Here is a 21106-nt window from a genome sequence, read left to right as displayed (position 1 = left end):
AAGCCTGAAGTCCAAAGATCAAATAAACACTTTCACAAAAGATTCAAGGATAAGACAACAGCTTTCGTGGCGTAGCGGTAAGATTTGCTGACTTGCAATCAAGAGTCCCCAGTTCGATCCTGACTGCCTCCTACATTTACCGTTTTCAGTAGTGAGCTGCTCTTATTGTTAATATTATATAGTACACACATACATTTGGTTTGCGTCAGTAACAGACGGTGTACATTTATAGTACTTGTAAAAGTTACCTTTTTTTTTTTTCACTTTTATTCTCTCAGCCACGATCACGATACATACTACCGCCCCCCACCCAGGGATGTGATGCTGTTAGTTTTTATATGAAACTGGGAATAACTAGATGTGAGAGGTGTTTTGATGCAATGGAACTGGACATTCTTTGATCTGGATGGATAAAAGCTGACACACAAACCCTGGTGAATCTGCCTTATTGCTATCTATTTTTTATTCAGTTTTATTGAGTGTTCCTGCTGACGCTGAATTAGTATGCGCCTTATGGTCTATGATGTCAAAAAAAAAAAGAGACATAGGTATATATGATATTTGGAATTATTAATTTTATGACCTGTATAGTACATTTCGGAAAACATTGTGGCACGGATGCAACATTATTCATGTTATTCATATTCATTCACATAACATCTTGCGGTTGTAATCAGTGAAATCATAAGACCATGGCTTACCTGGGCTGCTGTAATTGTGGGTGGGGGAAACTCTCTCCTATGCTGGTATCAGCAGAAGGATGGGTGGAGGGTGCAGTACTCTGAGGTGAGAGTAGGTTAGGGTGGTCTGTTAAAGAAGTTGTTCATTTGGTTTGCTCTCTCCACGTCTCACTTGATGGTGGCACCCCGCTTCGAACTGCAGCCAGTGATGATATTCATCCCATCCCACACTTCCTTCATGCTGTTATTCTGCAACTTCTGCTCCAGCTTTGTCCTGTACTGCTCCTTCGCCACCCTGAGCTGGACTCGCAGTTCCTTCTGCACGCGCTTGAGCTCATGCTGATCACCGCCTTTAAAAGCCCTTTTCTTCTGGTTCAAAAGGCCCTTGATGTCACTTGTAATCCATGGCTTGTTGTTAGCATAGCAGCTTACTGTTCTTACTGGAACTACAATGTCCATACAGAAGTTGATGTAGTCAGTGGTGCAGTCAACAACCTCCTCAATGTTCTCACTATATGATCCCTGCAGGATATCCCAGTCCGTAGTTCCAAAGCAGTCTCTCAGAGCCTGCTATGCCTCCGGGGACCACTTCCTGAATGAGCGTGTGGTTGTAGGTAGCTCCCTCACTCTTGGTTTGTGGTGAGGCTGAAGCAGAATCAGGTTATGATCTGCTTTCCCAAGCGCAGGCAGCTGGGTGGCGCTGTATGCGTCTTTAACGTTTGCATACAGTAGGTCAATAGTCCTATTTCCCCGGGTGTTACAATCCACATACTGGGAGAAGGCAGGTAATGTTTTGTCCAGCGTCACATGGTTAAAGTCTCCAGCGATTAGCACAAGTGCCTTCGGGTACTTTGTTTGCAGTTTAGCAACAGTGGAATAGATGATGTCACCCGCTATCTCCACGTCCGCTTGAGGAAGGATGTAAACAATGACGTGTCCAAACTCTCTGGGCAAGTAATAGGGACGCAGACTTACGGCCAACAGTTCGATGTCCCTGCAGCAAGTGGAGATTTTGACGTTTACATGTCCAGAGTTGCATCACTTTGTATTCACACAGAGAGCGAGTCCTCCTCCTTTCCGTTTCCCGCAGGTATTTGTGTCTCTGTCTACTCTGCTCTGTCCACTAACTGTGCTAAACCTGGGTAGTTCCACATTAGCATCTGGGATGTTAGTTGTTAGCCACATTTCACAAAAACACAACAAACTGCATTCTCTGTAGGTCCTGACATTTTTCACCAGCGCAGCAAGTTCGTCGATCTTATTTGGTAGTGAGTTCACATTTCCCAGGATCACAGACTTGCCTGAAGAAGGGGCCTGAGTTTCCTCGAAAGCTTGCATATTGTAATCTTTTTAGTTTTAGCCAATAAAAGGTGTCATTTTGCTTGGCTTTTCTCTACATTCATAATGGCTAACACGGTACAACACCCTAGTACTACAGAGACTGATTAAAAAAAATTAAAATCATAACAAATAAAAATATAACAATTCAGCAGACAAAAATAAAAACTAAATACTGATTTTTTTTTTACCATGATTTTAATGAAATAATCATAAAAAGTAATAACACATAAAATGTAAAAAATAAATACACATATACAACAGACAAAATTAAGCATGCATTCATGACAAAAGTGTTCTTTGCTAATTTTATATTATATTAGATTATACATACTTTTATATTAGATTTCTACTCACTAGCACCTTATTCTTACCAAAACTTAGCCTTGAGCCTTAATTGAGTGTTTTTCAGAAATATGGTGAATTTTAATCATATGGTGAATCATAATCTAGATAATGTTTATATATAAACAAACTGCCTCCAAATTGATGTAAAGAGATGTAGAAACACTAATGAAAATACTAAATTGTCTTTAAAGGCTGCCACAATTCAAAATCACAATGCTTCTGAAATTATACTATTTAGTTACTGTACATTTATAAAAAAAAAATGAAGAACATTAATGGCAAATCAAGGGGTATTCATGTATTTCCTTCCACGTGCCCCAAATGGAGGTGTTTAAATACTTTTGGGTCTTCTTCCCATGTCAGGGTACATATAATCTCGAGATTGCCCAGTTCATTTGTGCAATGGGAGCAGTTTTGCAGGTTCTGTGCTAGAATGTGGGGGATAAAGGGGGGGGGGAGGGGGGGCCGTAATTCTTCACAAGCTGCTACTGAAAAACTAGTCAGTCTGCACTTCCATACTCACTAATGGTCAAGAGCTCTTAATAGAGATCAAAACTAAGGTCACATGTATAGGCAGGCAAAATGAGGTTCTTGAGCAGAGTTTCTAGGATCTTGCACCATGCTAGGGTGCAGAGCTTATTACTGTTGGAGGAACTTGGAGTAGGAGTATTGCTTCCCCAGGTCAACAGAAGCTGCTTATGGTGTTTTAGGCATTAAGGTATTGATAGCACCCTGGCACTTTCAAAGGGAGCGTACATGCTGGATGGATTATATCTCTAGATTGCCTTGAAAAGGTCTGGGAATTTTTTGGGAGGAACTGGAATAGGTTTCTAAGGATAAGGTGGCCTGCTCAGTAATCCTCACTAGGAAAATAAGAGTGAAAGTGAAAGAAATACATACATGAATGCTGATACTCTTGTTATGGCATTAAAACAGCTTTCAGACTTTTAGTTAAAAACAAATCAAGTGTTAAAGTATAGAACATTAGGGTTGATTCAATTAATGAATCACATGCAGTATAAATGTGCAGTATTTCAGATAATACAAGGACAGATTGATTTAAAGGATTTTGTAGGCTGCCAAATGCATCTTGTGTTTAAGTGCAATGGGCTTGTTGCTCTGGACTGGTCAAATGCCCCACTAATGTCTTTGCATTCAGGGCAATTGGGGTGCGGCTCACCCATCTCCCTGTAGATGGTACTGTTATACAAAAATTAAGTAACTAGTAAACTTGCCTCAAGATCATATTGTTAAAATGTTTATCGTGATGTGATTAGAGGTCCATGGAGAAGCGTGATTTTTAAATAATCAGGTTCTGGAGTGTGCAGGCCCTGAATAGGTGTGGATGTATGCATGCCGGCATTTGCTGTGGGGTTTATTTGAGTGATTGGCTGATTGCACATTCACATTCACTCAGATGTCTCAGTCACACCTTGGAGTGGGCAGAGGACCACATCTGCACCCAGTCAGGCCGAATAAGGGGAGCCTACACAGCAGAGATCAAAGAACAGCAAGGACATCAAAAGAGAGATTAGAGGCAGGACGGTGAGGAGCCTGTGTCATCCAGATGGTCAGGAGTATGCAACTAAGGAAGTAAGCGGCAGGCCTGTGCTTGAGTGTGGGGCTGGACTAGAGGCGCTTCTTAGAGCAACTGCAGAGAAGAGTAGAAGCAGCCCCATTGTATGGCATCTCCCTCTTGATGCCAATGGACTGACTTAGGGGAGACTTATGTGGGGTTTGGTGGAGGGTCCTTCCTACTCCCAGTCCGTCAGGCGCCAATAGGACTCTCCTCTGAACCCAGGATAAAGGGAAGACTGTATCTGTTTTCAGGCATCTCCTCATGCTGCAAAGTCCTGATGGGATAAGCTGAGGAGACACCCATGAGGCACTGTGGCTCATGTCTGTTTTTAGAAAAGGAACCTGGCATGACTTTAACCTCGGTTTTGCTGGATTTTTATTTATTTTTTTACACTGCACTTTTTGAACAATTTTCTTTTGGACTTTAATAAAAACACTGAACACTTTTGCACCAACCCCTTGCTGAATGTGTGTGTCCTCATTTGCTCAGCTCATCTGAGTTCATGACTGTCGACAGCTACAGATTTGAGAGGCTCCTAGAAGCAACAGGGAGCATGGAGCTAACCTGGACTGTCCCACACAAACACAACATAATCAACTCAATCAAATGTTGCCAGTTTTCCATGATATGCTATATGCAATATGCAATTTCTTATCTAGAATTTTTTTTTGTGCCTGTATGCACATATGCAGAATGAATTTTTTAGTTTTGCTTTGGGGCTTGAGGGCTTGTGACCCATTGACTAAGATTTTCCTTCACAGTTTATATAGTGTGTGAACTTGTACATCTTGCTGTTTGGTAGTAGTCACCATCATTACCAGGAATCCCATCAATTACCTTTCTATAAAACAATTTAGCATTTGCCCACTGAATACAGATTCACAGTATTTTAATATTCATTTCTGCTTTCAGTGTTGAGTATTTGATGTTGAGATATGTTTCAAGACTCTGTCCTTTTGCTGCTTATACTGTACTAGCTGTGTTACCTGACTTAATTGGGTGTATCAGAAGTACTATGTAACTAAGTGATTTTCCCTATACAATATTTGTAATTTTTTTTCTCAAGGGCTAATATTATAGACAGGCAGTGTGTTGAAGCAGTTAAGGCTTTGAACCTAGGACTTTAAACCCTTCAAACTCGATGTGTCTATGAGAAAGTTACTAGACTTCCCTGTGCTTCAATTGGAAAAACAAAAGAAATGCAATCAATTGTATCCCAAAGGCTGTACATTAACTTAGCTAAAGGCATCAGTTAAATAATCACATATATATACTGTACAGTGTATACTGTATGCTGTTTATATACTGCAAAGTTGACTAACTCACTCATCAACATAAACACTGTTTCCTGTTTTGTTAAAAAGCTGAAATTTGGCAGGATGGTACATCTGGGGCAATAAGTATCCACTGAGCCAATCAACTTTGCATTATATACAGTATATATATCTGTAGATTTTTTGATGGCATTATTTGGCTGATATTTTTTCATTACTGATACTAGTTGCCTAACACTTTGCAAAACACAGTGTCTCTCCATCACTTCTTAACACAAGGTTTATTGGTGGGGGGGTCTCTCTTTCCTATGCTTCAAAGGGTCACTGATGCTTCTCTAATCTTCATCAGCCTCTTTTATGCCTTTCCAATTATCTTTTTTATGTTGCTTCCCCTGCCTGCATATTCATGCCACTGGCTCTACATCACATTGCTTACTTGAAATTGGAAGCAACACGATCTACGATAACTTTCCCTAACTCTGTGAGTCAATCAAATCCATTAGCCTTCATGACATTGGCAATGGATTTAAGCAGGAGAGCAGGTTTAATATGTTCTGCTGTTTAAGTGCATCTCACTCAGTTACTCCCTCTATACTTTGCAACGATTAGCAGGTTGGCTCTGCCATGTCTGACAATGTCTTTCTTTTCCAGGTCTGTATGACCCCACCCCAAAAAAAAAACCAGTGCCCATTTACCCATCAGGACTGTTTTAATTTCTTCTTAGATAGAATCAACCCAAAACAACTCTGTAGTGAAACATGTGGGTTCAGGAAAAAATAAGGGAAACAGGATAGGCCAACCTAAATGGCGTCTGAGGGCACTGTAGGGACAGTACTGACTTTGAGTATGTTAAGGTAACCTCGATTTGGGAAATTCCCCAATGTCTTTTCATAGTGTAGGCCAGATACAGGGAATGCACATTCTCCCATACTCTGTATCCCACACAATATACTTAAGGTTCACTTTCTCTGGCTAAATCCATCACTCCCTTGTGCCACAGAAGAGATTTCGTCATATACAGTACGTTATCCAATCCCACGATGCAATGCTGCTTTAAGGGTGAACCATCTTATAAATGTGTAATTAGCCTGTTATGTAGACATAGCTTGTTGTTCTTCTGATGGACTTCACTTTGGCTTATGTTTATATATGTGTAATAATATGGCAGAGGATCTATGCACCAAATAGAAACTTACCTTTTACAGAAGGAAATTAGAAATAAATACATATATTCCACTCTGAGGATAAACTTCAGTTAGCTGGAAACTAGCTCGCTGAATAGTTAAAGCTAGGATTCCAGAGGAAGTGGAGGCCTCCAGCACTGTACAGGAAGCAATCTAAGAGCCGGCCTTAAATGTCAGATTCCAGGCAGAGTTTAGTTAACCACTGACAGCTCTGTAAACAAAGCTGGGACAGACAGAGAGTTAGGGGGTGGTGTGGGGTGAGGCATGCTTTCCTTTTCTGGTAGACGCTTAGCCGTTTGAGGACCACACTAGAATTCTTTGTGTTCGCAGCATGTTTGGGAAAGGGGAATAGTACCATTCTACTAAGGCGGTAGGATTTGAATAGAAGAAAGACAGCAAGCAGGAAAGTTGCGGAATAAAGCCTGAGGAGGTAAGATATAACAAAGAGCTACATTTATGTCTATTATGTCAGAACACTTGACTTTGCACCACTTGTGTGGCCCTGTGCAGTGTACAGAATGTATAATTTAATTGTTTTCTTTATAGTAATATGATAAAAATAAAAAAGATTAATTAATCGAACTCTACTGATTTTAAGTTTTATATTTCACGTAAGAATTCATCTGCTGTAGTAGATGTAGTAGTACAAAAGCTGTTTGGCTCATACTTTAATTTTTGGGATGTGGCAATAAAACATAATTTATCATAGTTGAAGAAAATCAGTATGCAGACCTGCACATTTTTTAAGGTTTCCTTAGTTATTCTAATTTTCTAACTGAAATCAATATAACTTAAACTTCTGTGTCGAAGTGTCCTTTCTATAACCTTTCCTAAGTCTGTATTTAAGGCAACTGTCAATGTATTCATTCACAAAAAATAATTCAGCAACCAGATGTTGGCCAGTTGACTTACAAGAAGTGACCAGTGCACTTGACAGATGCAACCCCACTGAATACTGCTGACCTGCACGTGTTGGCTCTATAACAGAGCAACTGATATCATCTGATAATTTGGATAACAGGAGAAATACACATCAGTGTCATTTTCTATTAAAGCTCACACAAAACACCAAGGGAAACAAACTATGATTTATTTGCTGTATCATATTTCTAATATTAAAATGGTTAACCATTAAGTGCATCTTATTACTCCTTGCCATCAACGAATATTTATAACACGAATGGGGTTCAATCTCAAGAAGTAGTTCTTGTTATCTACAGGAAAAGTGACGTCACTACATTCTTATAACATCATACTTTTTAAAAGTATTAGAAAAAAAAATTAAATCCAAACAGAATTGCTGCTTTTCATCATGGAAGTCAGTTAAGTCTGTAATAAATCAGAGGTTTGACCCCAAGCTGTTTCCTTTCATTTAAGATTATGGATTACAGCATGAGTTATCTAGTTATGACACTGTCTGAATCCAGCAATGAAAGGCATCTGGGAAAACCTTCAGTGGAGTTTGCAGCCAGTATGCTAGAAAAGGTGTACTGTTTTAGTAGTCTAGCCTATTACATGTTACAAGCTCAGAAGTTAAAACATATTTTTTCAGAATATGAATTGTCAAATTTGTTATGTGTCTGTCTTTTGCATTTAACTTTAAATAAAGCCATGTGCAAAATGCATGTACTGTAGGTAATACTTTTAATCCTTTAACTCAGATGCATTATTCATGTCAAAAAGAACATGTTGGAGAAAGGAAAGAAAACAGTGATTTGAAATCAGATACTTAAGAGAATGAGAATGTAGAATGCCAGAAATGTTACAAGGAGGAAGCAGTACTTTCAGATTAACACCACTAGAAGCATCATTACCTGACTGAGCAAATAATGGAACATTTAACAGTTAAATGTTAAAAAAATCTTTGCCTGTAGAGTTAACTGTTCCTGAAAATAAAAATAAAATTGATAGTTGTAATCTTAGTTTATATGTACTGTATACCTTATGCAATATACATTTTTTGCCTTTTAGTAGATTGGTCCCAGATCCTGAGTCCTTGGTTTAAATTTTGGCCACTGGACACTGCCTGTGTTGAGTTTACATGTTCTGCTTGCTTGTGTATGGGTTTTTTGTCCAGATGTTAGTTTTCCTACACATCCCTAACACATTGACTAACAAGCCAAAAACTGTCATTGACATGACAGTATGTTCAATATTGATTTTAGTTATAGTTACTTTATTGCATCTACTTTTCCTTACATTGATAAACAGAAACACTTTTCCTTCTTGTACCCATAGATTTTTACTTTTGGAAAAGTAACCTCTACTTTCTGAAAGAACATGGATGATTTTGAGCGCCGCCGTGAGCTCAGGAGACAGAAACGTGAAGAGATGCGGCTTGAAGCTGAAAGGTAAGATCCCAACAAAACATCAACGCATTTCAAGTTAACATTTTTATACTCGTTGACTATTCAAAGCCAGGAGTAAGCCTTTAAAATGTTAAATGTCAATTTAGTTTTTTCATATTTGCATTCTGTAGTCAGACATTTTGCTTATTATTCTGTAATGCTGATAAAACATATCACACCACAAAAACACATAACTTTGTATTGTTCAGATACACTTGTAGGATGTGCTTTACAGATATCTTTACTGATATACACATGCATATTTTCAGACGACAAGTAATGAAAAGAACATACAGAAAGAGCCTGTGTTAGTGAAATAGCACATAAGTATAGCCTGACTTCTTATAGGTGTAATTAACAAGTTGCACTTAAAGACAGAAATACTGAACTACTTCACTTAAGCAACAATTCACATTGCAACACAGGATGAACGAGAAACAGTCTCCACTTATAAACTGTCGACCTAACAATGAGAATTGAATCTTGTGCTGACTAGCCAGGGTACATTTAAAATTTACTTTCAGCATGTATAGATTTTTTTATTTAGGTGAATTGTGATATATATAAAAAAAACTTTAAACTTATTTTTATTCTTTATTCTGTATCTTGAGCATGTGGGATATATCTGTGTCAATTTATAGCTTTTTCTTAGCAACAGCATCTTCCTTGCTTGCAGTAGCATGCCACAGCTTACCAAAGCCCCTGCCATGTGTCTTTCCACTGCACCTATTTTATTAACTGCTTGATGTTAATACTTCAAATTACTGATTCATCGGCAACATGTTTGTTGTCATTCTAAATATTTAAAATAGAATTAACTGTTATTATGGAAAATAAAAAACTTGGTTGTACCACATACAATATGAATAAAACTGGTAAAAAACATTTTAATGTATTTCAGTATTTACTCATTTGTTTAATATTTTGTCATATTGAAAAATGACATTATTTATTGCGTTAAAGCAAGTCAATGAACTTTCAATATTGAGTGAGGAAAACGGCACCAATGATTTACTCTACCTTTTGCATTGAGATTTGGATGTCATTATTGGCTTGTTCTGAAGTAATGCATAGTGTTCAGTGTCAATGATATCATTTTCTTAAAGGTTCACCTAATTGTAGACCAAAATAAGACACTTCCAAGCTTTGTTTGCTATAACCCAGTAGCATTATTAGTCTTTTGGTAAGGGATGCTTTTGAGAGAGCCTTAACGTCTTGCTTAATAATGTGAAGATCCCCTTAGAGTGAAGGAGAAATAAAGGCAGTTTAATAAGACTTTTTTTTTTTTTGCAGTCTTTTAAAAACAGTCATTTTTTTATAGTCCACATAGAGTATATCTAGTATACTTAGAATTCTCTACACTCATCATTTCATTTTTAAAGGCAGTGAATGTGCACCATGTACACAGCATTTGTCTCAAAGGATGGATTGACCAGTCTGAAATAAATGAATGATAATGAAACTGTGCATTTAATTGTGTTTATATCAAATAAATGCTTTGGTTCAACTACTATCTTAATTTTTTAACTGAATCTGTTATCATTAGATTTACTGAGGTTACTGACCAATACCAAACTCTGTGTGACCATTCTGAAAGCTCAGTAGTTGTGTTCACAGCAAACAAAGAATAGATCATCACATTTTTTTAACTTCGTGTCCAGTGCAAAAGGTTAAATAAAATTTGAAAGGTATAGCAGCAAGATCAGTTTTGCATTGTATTCTGCTTATATCTTTGATAGTGAAAGTAGGGTGACAAGGTGGTTAGAGTTACTGCCTCACAGCTCCAACACACTAGGATTAAATCCCAGCCTGGTCACTTCTTGTGTAGACTTTGCATTTTAGTCTCTACTTCTGGGTAAAATTGTCCAGTCTTTCTCCCAAATACCAAAGACATTAAGGTTTCGATAGTTGTCAGCACTAAACTAGCATGATTGGCCGTGGGGTTGTGTGTAAGAATACCAATAAGACTGGTGCCTTGTTCTAGTCTGGCCAATTTCTTCTGCCTGATACCAAGATAGAGTCTGGCTCATCATGACACCGACTTAAACAGGCTTAAGAAATTGATGGATATTAATGTTATTTTGGAGATGTATACCTTGTAAATGAAATGAAAGAATGGCATCTCCACTGACCCATATCTTGTTAAAATTATGTTATTTTTTTACAGTTTTTTTCATGTGATTCTGCAATTTTATATTTTCTTTAGTCCATCTTTGGATTTACTATATAAAGAATTCTGACACTGCAATTGTTGATTTTGAAATAGGTAATAAGGAGGTGTCGAAATTTAACAGTTTATGAGCAAATTCATTATGTGCCTAATTTTTTCATACAATTTTAAAATTATGGACTACATACTGTATACACAAAACATGACATATGAGAGTATGACATTCTCTAACCTGATTAATCCAATTTTTTTTTCATATTTTCAATTCTAATTACTTTCACCTTGTCAAATTCAACAGCTGGTTAAATGTGTCTGAACAGACAGAATAATTTGTCTAGCTAATTTCTTTAATTTTCTTACTGTTTGTCTTGCTGGCGATCGCCTGCTCTTTCTTGAGTTTTCGAGATCTATGGGCTGTTATATCTCCATGGCATGGTTGCTTGTGAATGCTAAGGGGCATAGGCATGTGCTAGCATTTGGCTTCATGGTGGGCATTTTTTCCGTATAAAGTAACTCAGAAACAAAGGAGAGAGTTGTAGCTTTTCTAATCATTAAGGAAGTTTTGTATTTACCTCTTTCCTAATTCTTTTATGAGTACATTGTTTCATTTTTAATATGCTCTCTCGTGTTTGTTTCCCTGTTTATATTTGATTTATATGTGGTTTTGTTTGCTTATTAGGAGATAGTTGTGTGACTACTTTAGCTTAAATAGTAAAACAAGACTAGGTCACTAGTTAATTTCATTTTCCAGGTTAGCAAGTAGGAACAGCACTGAAGTCCTGAACAAAACATGTTGATTTTTTTTTGTTAGTCTGCCTACCATAATAAAACCTGTATGATTTAGTTACACAATTATGACACATAAAAATTTTTATTTTGTACCACCTGAATCTTGAAAAACCTAGTATTCATATTTAATTTAATATCATTTTAACACTCGGTAAATGATGCCAGATGAAATCTTTATTACTGCTTGTCCTGCCTGAGTTTCAGTAGAGGCAGTCATGACTACAGAAAAACTGGGAGATCAAATATGAACCAGGATACAATGGTCTTTACTTTACTCATGTAATTCTTATCATTGGATCTTATCACCAAAGAGGTATTGGATCAGAAACTTTTAAGGCAAGATACCTTCCTGGAACCAGCCTATTTTTAGTTGGCTTTTGCCACACATAAGAGGAAAAGCGACCATTATCTTAAACAAGTGACAAAAGTACAAGACAAATTTAATGTTACATGCAAGTGATATTAAAAAGTTTTTTCTTTTTAATACTAGTAACTGCGGGACAAATAAAAGTTAATATCACATTGTGATTATTTATTTAAATTGACCAACTTACACATTTAAGGCCTAAATAGATGAGTAATAGAACCTTATCATTCTGTTCAATCCTTCCATTCCAATTATAGGGTCATAGCTTATTGTAGTAGCATTCAGTGGAAGGCAAGATACATTCCTGAATGGGATGCTAGACCTTCACAGGGGTCATTCACTCACATTAACTAGTAATGGCTTACATTGTAGACATCAGTTGTAATAAAGAGAGGGACAAAGGGAAAACATACAGACATCATGCAGATATTGATCAGTCCAAGATTCATTCAGACTTCTGAAGCTGTGTGAAAGCAGGATTAGCCACAAACAATGTTGCTTCTAGTTGAACCTTATAAGTTACTGAATTTATAGTAAAGTACTGCTATCCCAGTTCCTTAATGTTTGCATTTGGGATGTATGCTTTTAGATACTCTGCTCACAAACATTGACATTTTTTCTTTATTATTGGCAATCACAAGATCTGTTTAAATAAATAGTGAAGACCTACTGTATTTATCTGATCCATTTTTAACTAGGCTGTAGTGTTTTGCTTTTAAGTTTGTTTGTGTAGGTTTATTCTGTGTTTATTCATATCTGTCTGTGTATGTGTTTGTTTAAAATAAATATAAAAGGAGTTATTTCACTTCTGGAATCCAGTCAGGCCCAAAAACAATAAATTCTCAACTCACAAGAGCAGAGACATTGATAGAGAGGTAGTGTGGATGATGGATGGGACAGCTAGCAATAAGAACAGATTCACAATTAAAAAAAAACTCACAAACTTTTGCTGTCTTTCCTTAACCCATTCCAAGGCAGCGCTGGGTACTTTGGCAAGTATACTTTAACCAGTTTACTATATAGCGCATAATGTACTTTTTCGGAAAAAAAAATTTGTAAGACACAATTCTAATATTTGAACGGTATATAACATTGCTTAAGGGGCATCACAATAAAGCGGAATACTGCACCTGCTTATTTTCTGTGTGTAGCTGGCATGTTCCTTCTAATATCTGGGTAGGTTTTCCTCCAGGTTCTCTGAATTTTCCTACATGTGCCCAAAGAGGTGCAGGTCAGGTGAATTGTCGACTCTTAATTGCCCAAGGTGGAGATATGTAGGTGGGTGGTTCCATCTGTGGAATGTCACCTTGTTCAGGGTTGTTTCCTGTCTTGTGCCAAGTGAGCCAGCATATTGTTGGAATTTAGTTGACCTTGAATTTGAATTAAGCAAGTTTGGGAATGTTTTGGTTTAAGATTACGGTTGTATTTGAGAATGTGAATTGGAGTCACTTTGCAATTTTTATCATTAAAAAATTCCGTAGTCTAGATCTTAGTACAAGTTATGGCACTGTATATTATGAGTGTCTGACACATGAAATATTTATAACTTAAGTGAAAAGTTTATCTTATCACAACAATTTGTTTTTGTTTCATAACAAAAAAAAATGTTTCAGCTTCAAATTGTTTTTAGTAATACACACTTATCCATCCATCCATCCATTTTCCAACCCGCTGAATCCGAACACAGGGTCACGGGGGTCTGCTGGAGCCAATCCCAGCCAACACAGGGCACAAGGCAGGAACCAATCCCGGGCAGGGTGCCAACCCACCGCAGGACACACACAAACACACCCACACACCAAGCACACACTAGGGCCAATTTAGAATCGCCAATCCACCTAACCAGCATGTCTTTGGACTGTGGGAGGAAACCGGAGCGCCCGGAGGAAACTCACGCAGACACGGGGAGAACATGCAAACAAACTCCACGCAGGGAGGACCCGGGAAGCGAACCCGGGTCCCCAGATCTCCCAACTGTGAGGCAGCGGCGCTACCCACTGCGCCACCGTGCTGCCCTAATACACACTTAATAATGTTCAATAATATTTTAACAATAATTTTTACATCCAAAAATTGCCTTTACTATAAATATTACTAGATGGAATGTAGGGTAGTGACTGTGGACTTTAAACAGCAGGGGCCTCATGTATAACGCCGTGCGTAGAACTCACAGTATAACATGCCGTAAGCACAAAAGCGGGAATGTGCGTACGCACAGAAAAATCCAGATGCAGGAATCTGTGTGTACGCAAACTTTCACGTTCTTCCACTACATAAATCCCGATCAGCGTGAAAAGTAAAGCACGTGCACGCGCCTTCTGTCCCGCCCCAACTCCTCCCAAAATTATGCCTCTTTGAATATGCAAATCGATATAAATAGCCTTCTGTGAAAAGACAATGGGAAAAGCACAGGGGAAAATATAAGAATTTCAGCAAATACCAAGTGGAGGCAAAGGAAAAACGTACTATTTGTTGGTTTAAACAGTGGTATAATCAACAAAAGAAAGTTGATCGACATAGTGTCGGAGAAACTCGAAAGCTCAAGTTCACAAAGTCGCACAGTGCCCGAAATAAAAAAGAAGTTGTCACATATCAAAGTCGGCATGAAAAGGCGACTCGCAGCAGACCGTCTGAGTGTCATATGAAAGCTTATTAGGGTACAGAGAAAAAAAATAGGCCCACAGTGGGGAAAAAAGCACGAAATGTCAACTTTAATCATGTAGTTTATTTTGTCATTAAAGTAGAACATCATAAACTTCATCTTAAAATCGTTTTTTTTACTAGTTTCTCAAGTAGCACGTTAAATGCTTTGTTCTGTGTTTGATCTTCTATGTGCTCTATGTGTGTGAATCACTACGTGCTTCCGTTCTGTCTCTTTCTCCGACAGGACACAGAATCCATTACATTCGTGATATTACAGCTCTCTGAATAATTAAAATACTGAGATGTATACATGGTATCTTTTTCATGATGATAGGAATGAAAGCATGTTATTAAACATGGGCGCAGTGATTGTTCATATCTCACGCAAGAGGCTTGCTGCACCATGTGCGACCTTCAATGAAATAATTTATTACAGAAGTACTGTCTCTTTCAAACGTACTAACCTCCAATTCCTGTCCTTACTTTTCTTTCTCCAAATACCCAATTGCCACACAATCAGCTCTGTAATAGACGTTAAGCCATCTGTAAGCTTAGAACACCGATTCTTCAAAACTTTTAAGGAACCATTGAAATATCTTCGTAGTACATGTTTAATTATTCTATCCTTCCAGTTTCGCGTCAGCACCAGCAATAATACAGCGCAAGGCAGGAGCTATCCGTGAACTAGCTAGCGCTGCGGCACAGTGTCCTCACATGTTTAATTATTAACAATACAGATTATTTAAATGAAGTTAAAGTTTTATCTGTATACTATAAGCAACATATTTTGCTGCATTTCATCTTAAAAATGATATCGTCATCATACGCGCTTTATAAAGTGGCGCAGGTTGTGCAATATTATAACTGTAGTGCAAGTTTACAGTGGGGTAATTGTACTTATAAGTACAAACAGTTCTACAAGGAGCACTTGATGAACTGATTGAGTGTGTTTATAGTTCTTGGGATGAAACTGTTTCTGAAACACTAGGTCTGTACAGGAAAGGCTTTGACGCATTGTGGCTGAGGTAGTGTGTGCTTGAAACTGTATACCGATAATTCTCTTTCCGATCAGCTGCTGCTGTGATTCCCCACTCAGATACAGTGATATAAACACTCTTGAGTGATGCAGTGAGAGTAATATGGAAAAAGATGATCCGCTGTGGCAACCCTCAACGGGAGCAGCTGAAAGAAGAAGAAGATGCAGTGAGCGTAACAATGCTAAAGCAGTTATGGTATTTGGAATACTATTCCCTGAACCATTATATTGCTACAGGTTAATTACAATCAGATGCATTACACTAATAAACAATATGCAGTTAATTTCAGTGTATTTATAAAGCCGCGTCAGGAATGTGGGTCTAAGAAAGAAAGGGTAACCACACAGGAACAGTAGCACTGCTTTGACGCTGGGTGCCGCCAGTCTGCAAAACCAAGCGGAGAAATTGCGTACGCCAGGGTATGAGGTACCGTGGAAATGTGCGTGGTTTTACGCCAAGTTTAGGTTTTATACATCGCGATTTGAGTGTGGAAACGTTCGTATGCAACATTTCTGTGCGTACGCACCATTTATACATGAGGCCCCAGGCCTGCAAGTTCAATTGCAGCCCCTTCTTCACTGAATAAGACACTTATCCCACCTCCACTTAAGCAGTAGAAAATACACATTTCCAACTTTATTCCTCAGCCCTGGGACCTCATGTATAAATGTTGCGTACGCATAAAAATATTGCATACACCAGTTTCCATGATACATTACGATGTATAAAAATTAAACTTGGCAAACAGCAACAAACATTCTTATGCCTGCTCAATCCATTGCGTACGGAAGTTTTTGGCTCGGTTTTGCAAACTGGTGGCACCCAGCGTCAAAGCAGTGCTACTGTTCCTTTCGCATCTTTATTAAATACACTGAAATTAACCGTATATCATTTATTAGTTTAAGACATCTGATTGTAATCAGCCTGTAACCATGTAATGGTGCACAGAATGGCCGAACTATTCCAATTACCATAGCTTTAGTGTTGTTACTCTCAGTGCACCACTCATAGTATTTTAACCCACTGTATCTGAGTGTGGCATCACAGCTGTACAGCAGCTGATAGGAAAGCTCTACTGCAGATTGTGTCAAGAGCAAGGAGAATTATCGCAATACAGCTTCTAGCACATACTGCCTCAGCCATGGGCACAGTATTTGAACTTCTCCCAATCGGCAAACACTTCAGAGCCTTTCCTGTAGGGACCTCATGGTTCAGAAACAGTTTCATCCTAAGAACTATAAATGCTGTCAGTCCATGAAGTGCTCCTGGTAGAACTGTTTGAACTTATAAGTATAATTACCTCACTATAAACATGCACTACAGTGCATTTACAGATGATGTCGACTGGCTTCTAAGTCGATTTAGATTTCCAAGCGCAATTCATTTTTAAGATGAACTGCAGTAAAGTATGTACATTACATTATACAGATACATTTTTTACTCCATTTAAATGATGTATACAGTTAATAATTAAATGTGTGGGCACAGTGGTGCAGCGGTAGCGATGAGCTGGCGCCCCGTTCAGGATTGTTCCTGCCTTGTGCTGTAAGCTTGCTGGGACTTGCGCGACCCTGGATGGATGGAATAATTAAACATGTATTATGAAGATATTTCCTTTCCTTTAAAGTTTTGAAGAATCGGCATTCTAAGCTTATAGATGGCTTGACATTTATTACAGAGCTGATTGTGTGGTGATTGGTTACTTGGAGAAAGAAAAGGAAGGACAGGAATAGTATGTTCGAAAGAGACAGTACTTCTGCAATAAATTATTTCATCAAGGGTTGTGCATGGTGCAGCAAGAATCTTGGGGGCGGCAGTAACAATCTCTCGACAGGGCGCCAGCTTGTGTCTACCACTGTGCCCCCCATATTTTACAGTATATATGCTTTAATTCCTATCATCATGAAAATTATATCAAGTATACATCTTAGTATTTAAATTGTTCAGAGAGCTTTAATACCATGAATGTAATGTATTCTGTGTTCTCTCAGCATAAGAGAAAGCCCATTTAAGAAGCACATAGTGATTCACACACATAAGAGTACATAGAAGACAACATAGAATACGAAGCATTTAACAAGATTTGAGAAACAAGTCAATTAAAACGAATTTAAGATGAAGTTTATGATGTTTTACTTTAATGAAAAAATAAACTACGTGATTAAAGTGGAAATTTCGAGTATTAAAGTTGACATTTCGGCCCTTTTTTACAACTGTGTCCCTATGTTTTTTTTCTCTTCTCTGTATCCTAATGCACTTTCATATGATGCTCAGACAGTGGGCTACGACTCACCTTTTCATGGCAACTTTGATATTCTGACCACTTCTTTTTTAATTTTGGGTACTGTGTAACTTTTTTGAACTTTAACTTTTGAGTTTCTCCGCCACTCTGTGTCACTCGATCAGCTTCCTTTTGTTGTTTATAACTGCTTAAACCAAAAAATAGTATGTTTTTCCTTGCTTCTGTTTTCCCTGTGCTTTTGACATTGCCTTTTCACAGAACATTGAACTTAAGGGGCTATTGATATTGAGTTGCATATTCAAAGAGGCGTAATTCTGGGAGGAGTCAGGGTGAGGCAGCAGGTGCACGCACGTGCATTACATTTCACGCTGACTGGGATTTATGTAGCAGAAAAACGTTGAAGTTGGCGCATACACAGATTTATGCATCTGGATTTTTTTGTTCATGTGCACATTTTGTTTTTTTCCATGCACCATGTTTTAGTGTGAATTCTACGCATGGCGTTATACATGAGGCCCCAGGTACGAAGATACTTGAGGGATGGTAGATTATGTGAAATAACACTTAATCCCAGGGAAGAGTGTGATTTGCAGTAAGAAAGACTCCTTTATTTTAAATTTGCCAGAAAATGGCATTGATACAAAAAAGGCTCTATTTAGTTTAGCTCCCACATGGAGTGTATTTTGTATCAATATATAAATCTATATATATAAAATTCTTTTCGCGTTTGAAACGGAAATTAAGTATGACCGTGTGATATGGAAATTACGTATGACCACACGATATGGAAATTACCTATGACCACAGAACATATTATAATACAGGAACTAATCACTTCGTTTGTGAATGCCATTTTTATTATATATATATAAAATTCTTTTTGCGCTTGAAACGGAAATTACGCATGACCACGTGATATGGAAATTACGTATGAAACGGAAATTATGTATGACCACACGATATGGAAATTACCTATGACCACAGAACATATTATAATACAGGAATTAATCACTTCATTTGTGGACGCCATTTTTATATCGTCTTTACGAATTGTTATTATTTGTGTGAGAGTTATTTTACTGATATTGAAAAGAAGTAAATACAAACACACGGATCTATCCCATAGAAGTACGCCCCGCGTCGCCCTCTCCCAGCCCTCCTGTCTGGACTACAGTGCTGAGCCGTCCGCCACCAGGCGCGTTCTGACAGAGAAGTTTTATTTATTCGTCCACGTGATTGTCGCTGAAACTGACACATTGTAACTTTTTTTAAGTTGGCAGTACTTGATAGTAGAAGAGATGAGGAAAGCAGCTTTGTGTCTTTCTACTTTTTAACTGCGCCGAGCTGTAAACAATGTGAAGACGAGACCGCCTTCAGCTGCGAGGGGTCATGAGAACAAAGTGGACGCTAGGAGGCGTGGAATGTCGGTCTGCTCCGCCGAGTCGAGAGCTTCGCAGTTTCGGGCAGCATCCTCTCTTCTCGCACTGTTTGTGACACTTCAAGTCCCCTGTCGGCTCCTGGGAGAGTGGAAATCTTTGCAAATGAGTGTAATCATTTGTGAATTTCCCCTTGGGATTAATAAAGTATCTATCTATCTATCTATCTATCTATCTATCTATCTATCTATCTATCTATCTATCTATCTATCTATCTATCTATCTATCTATCTATCTATCTATCTATCTATCTAATCGGCGCCATCGAAGCAGGACTCTGTTTGTAAATTGCCCTGCACAACTACTTACTGTCCCTTAAGGTAAGTTCGGGTCACTAAAACCCCACAACATTCAAGGTTGCTTTTGTGATTAATTATTTTAACAAGTAAATCACAGGCATGTAGTGCAAGGTTGTCAGGCAGAAATTTGGACGATCACATAGAAAATGTAATTTCTATACCACAGCAGTCGTGTTGTGCCTTTCACAAGGGATCTACTACTTACCTGTTGTGTTATAGCGCCTTTAAAATGTAGTTTACCCAAAACAACTCCAGTAGTGCTCATTGTATCTTTACTTCTTAAATGTTAATGTTTTACTGTTTAATAACTTATAGACTACATTTTATTTTTTTCCCTTGCACTCAGTGAGCAAAGCCACTGGGTAATCAACTAGTGTATGTGTATATATATATATATATATATATATAATATATATAAAGAAAGGGGTGTAACCAGGTTTGGCTTTCAGCATTACTAGACTTGTGTAGTGTTTTAACACTCTGAATTTTCCGATTAATTTACTCATGATAAAGGCAACTGAGTGAGAGTGCATGTGTGCAAATAGTATATTTATATCCTCAGTGATTTTTTTCAAATGTTCATTTATTCATTGTGGATGTGTGAAATATTGGCTGCACGATAAAGCATAATGAAGTTGATTTTGTACCATGCAAAACAGATTTATATTGTTTTTTACTATAAGTCTTAATTAGAAAAAAGGATGCCACCTACAGTATAATGCTGTTAAAAAGTGCATATGTTCTCTGAGTACGTACACTTCTTAATAAAAAAAAAATTAGCACAATAAATTATTTATTTTGTTTGCTCAGTTTACCTTAGGGTACTTTAATGAAGTGGCAAGCCTAGAAGATGATATGGGCTATTCTTGTCTGTCATCTTACAATCTTAATGTATAGAAGTACAAACCATATAAGAGATTGTTTACTTTATTCTCGAGGTATTCCATCTTGTAAGGCATTCCTAACTGGAGACCGTGAGAAATGGGTTGTTTCCCCTTATACAAAGTATTCCTAATTCCATAACTGTGCAGCACTTAGATTCTCCTTATATGGAGCGACAGACTGATTTGAGTTCTCTTGGCACCATACTATGTCTGCTGTCTGCTCTTAGAGTCCTAAATGTCTTTGGAGCTTTCAACAGCTGTTCCAGTGTTGGTATGTTAAACAAGATCAATGCCTTAAAAAGTGTCATCTCTTAGTTCATGCTAGATTTAAAAAGTATCTGTTTACACAGAGATTGTAGAGATTGGGCTGGCTAAATTGTTGAGACTGTGGTTTCTATATGTTACTTATGTATTTACTGAAATGAAGAGTCTAGTAGGTTTTACAAAGTGTATGTTTTGTATTATTTTCCGACATGACTCTCAACAGT

At 37.8% G+C, this 21106-nt stretch overlaps 1 protein-coding gene across 6 annotated transcripts in view; it reads left to right on the top strand.

Moving 5' to 3' along the window:
- Positions 1-21106, top strand: part of cald1a (caldesmon 1a) — a 333467-nt gene that overhangs the window by 180927 nt on the left and 131434 nt on the right. For 5 of the 6 annotated variants that reach the window (XR_003716695.2, XR_003716693.2, XM_028804805.2 and 2 more), the window contains exon 4: positions 8642-8754. Coding sequence is in view for 4 of the 6 variants with exons in the window: in XM_028804805.2 (XP_028660638.1) it covers positions 8684-8754 (71 nt within the window). In the remaining 2 variants the exon portion in view is untranslated. Of the gene's footprint in view, positions 1-6692; positions 6834-8641; positions 8755-21106 lie in introns of those variants that run through there. The other variant, XM_028804779.2, reaches the window with a different exon arrangement.

The sequence above is a fragment of the Erpetoichthys calabaricus genome, chromosome 1, assembly GCF_900747795.2.
Source record: "Erpetoichthys calabaricus chromosome 1, fErpCal1.3, whole genome shotgun sequence".
Lineage (NCBI taxonomy): Eukaryota > Metazoa > Chordata > Cladistia > Polypteriformes > Polypteridae > Erpetoichthys > Erpetoichthys calabaricus.
The sequence above is the reverse complement of the archived record's forward strand: the minus strand, read 5'-3'. Positions and strand labels throughout refer to the sequence as shown.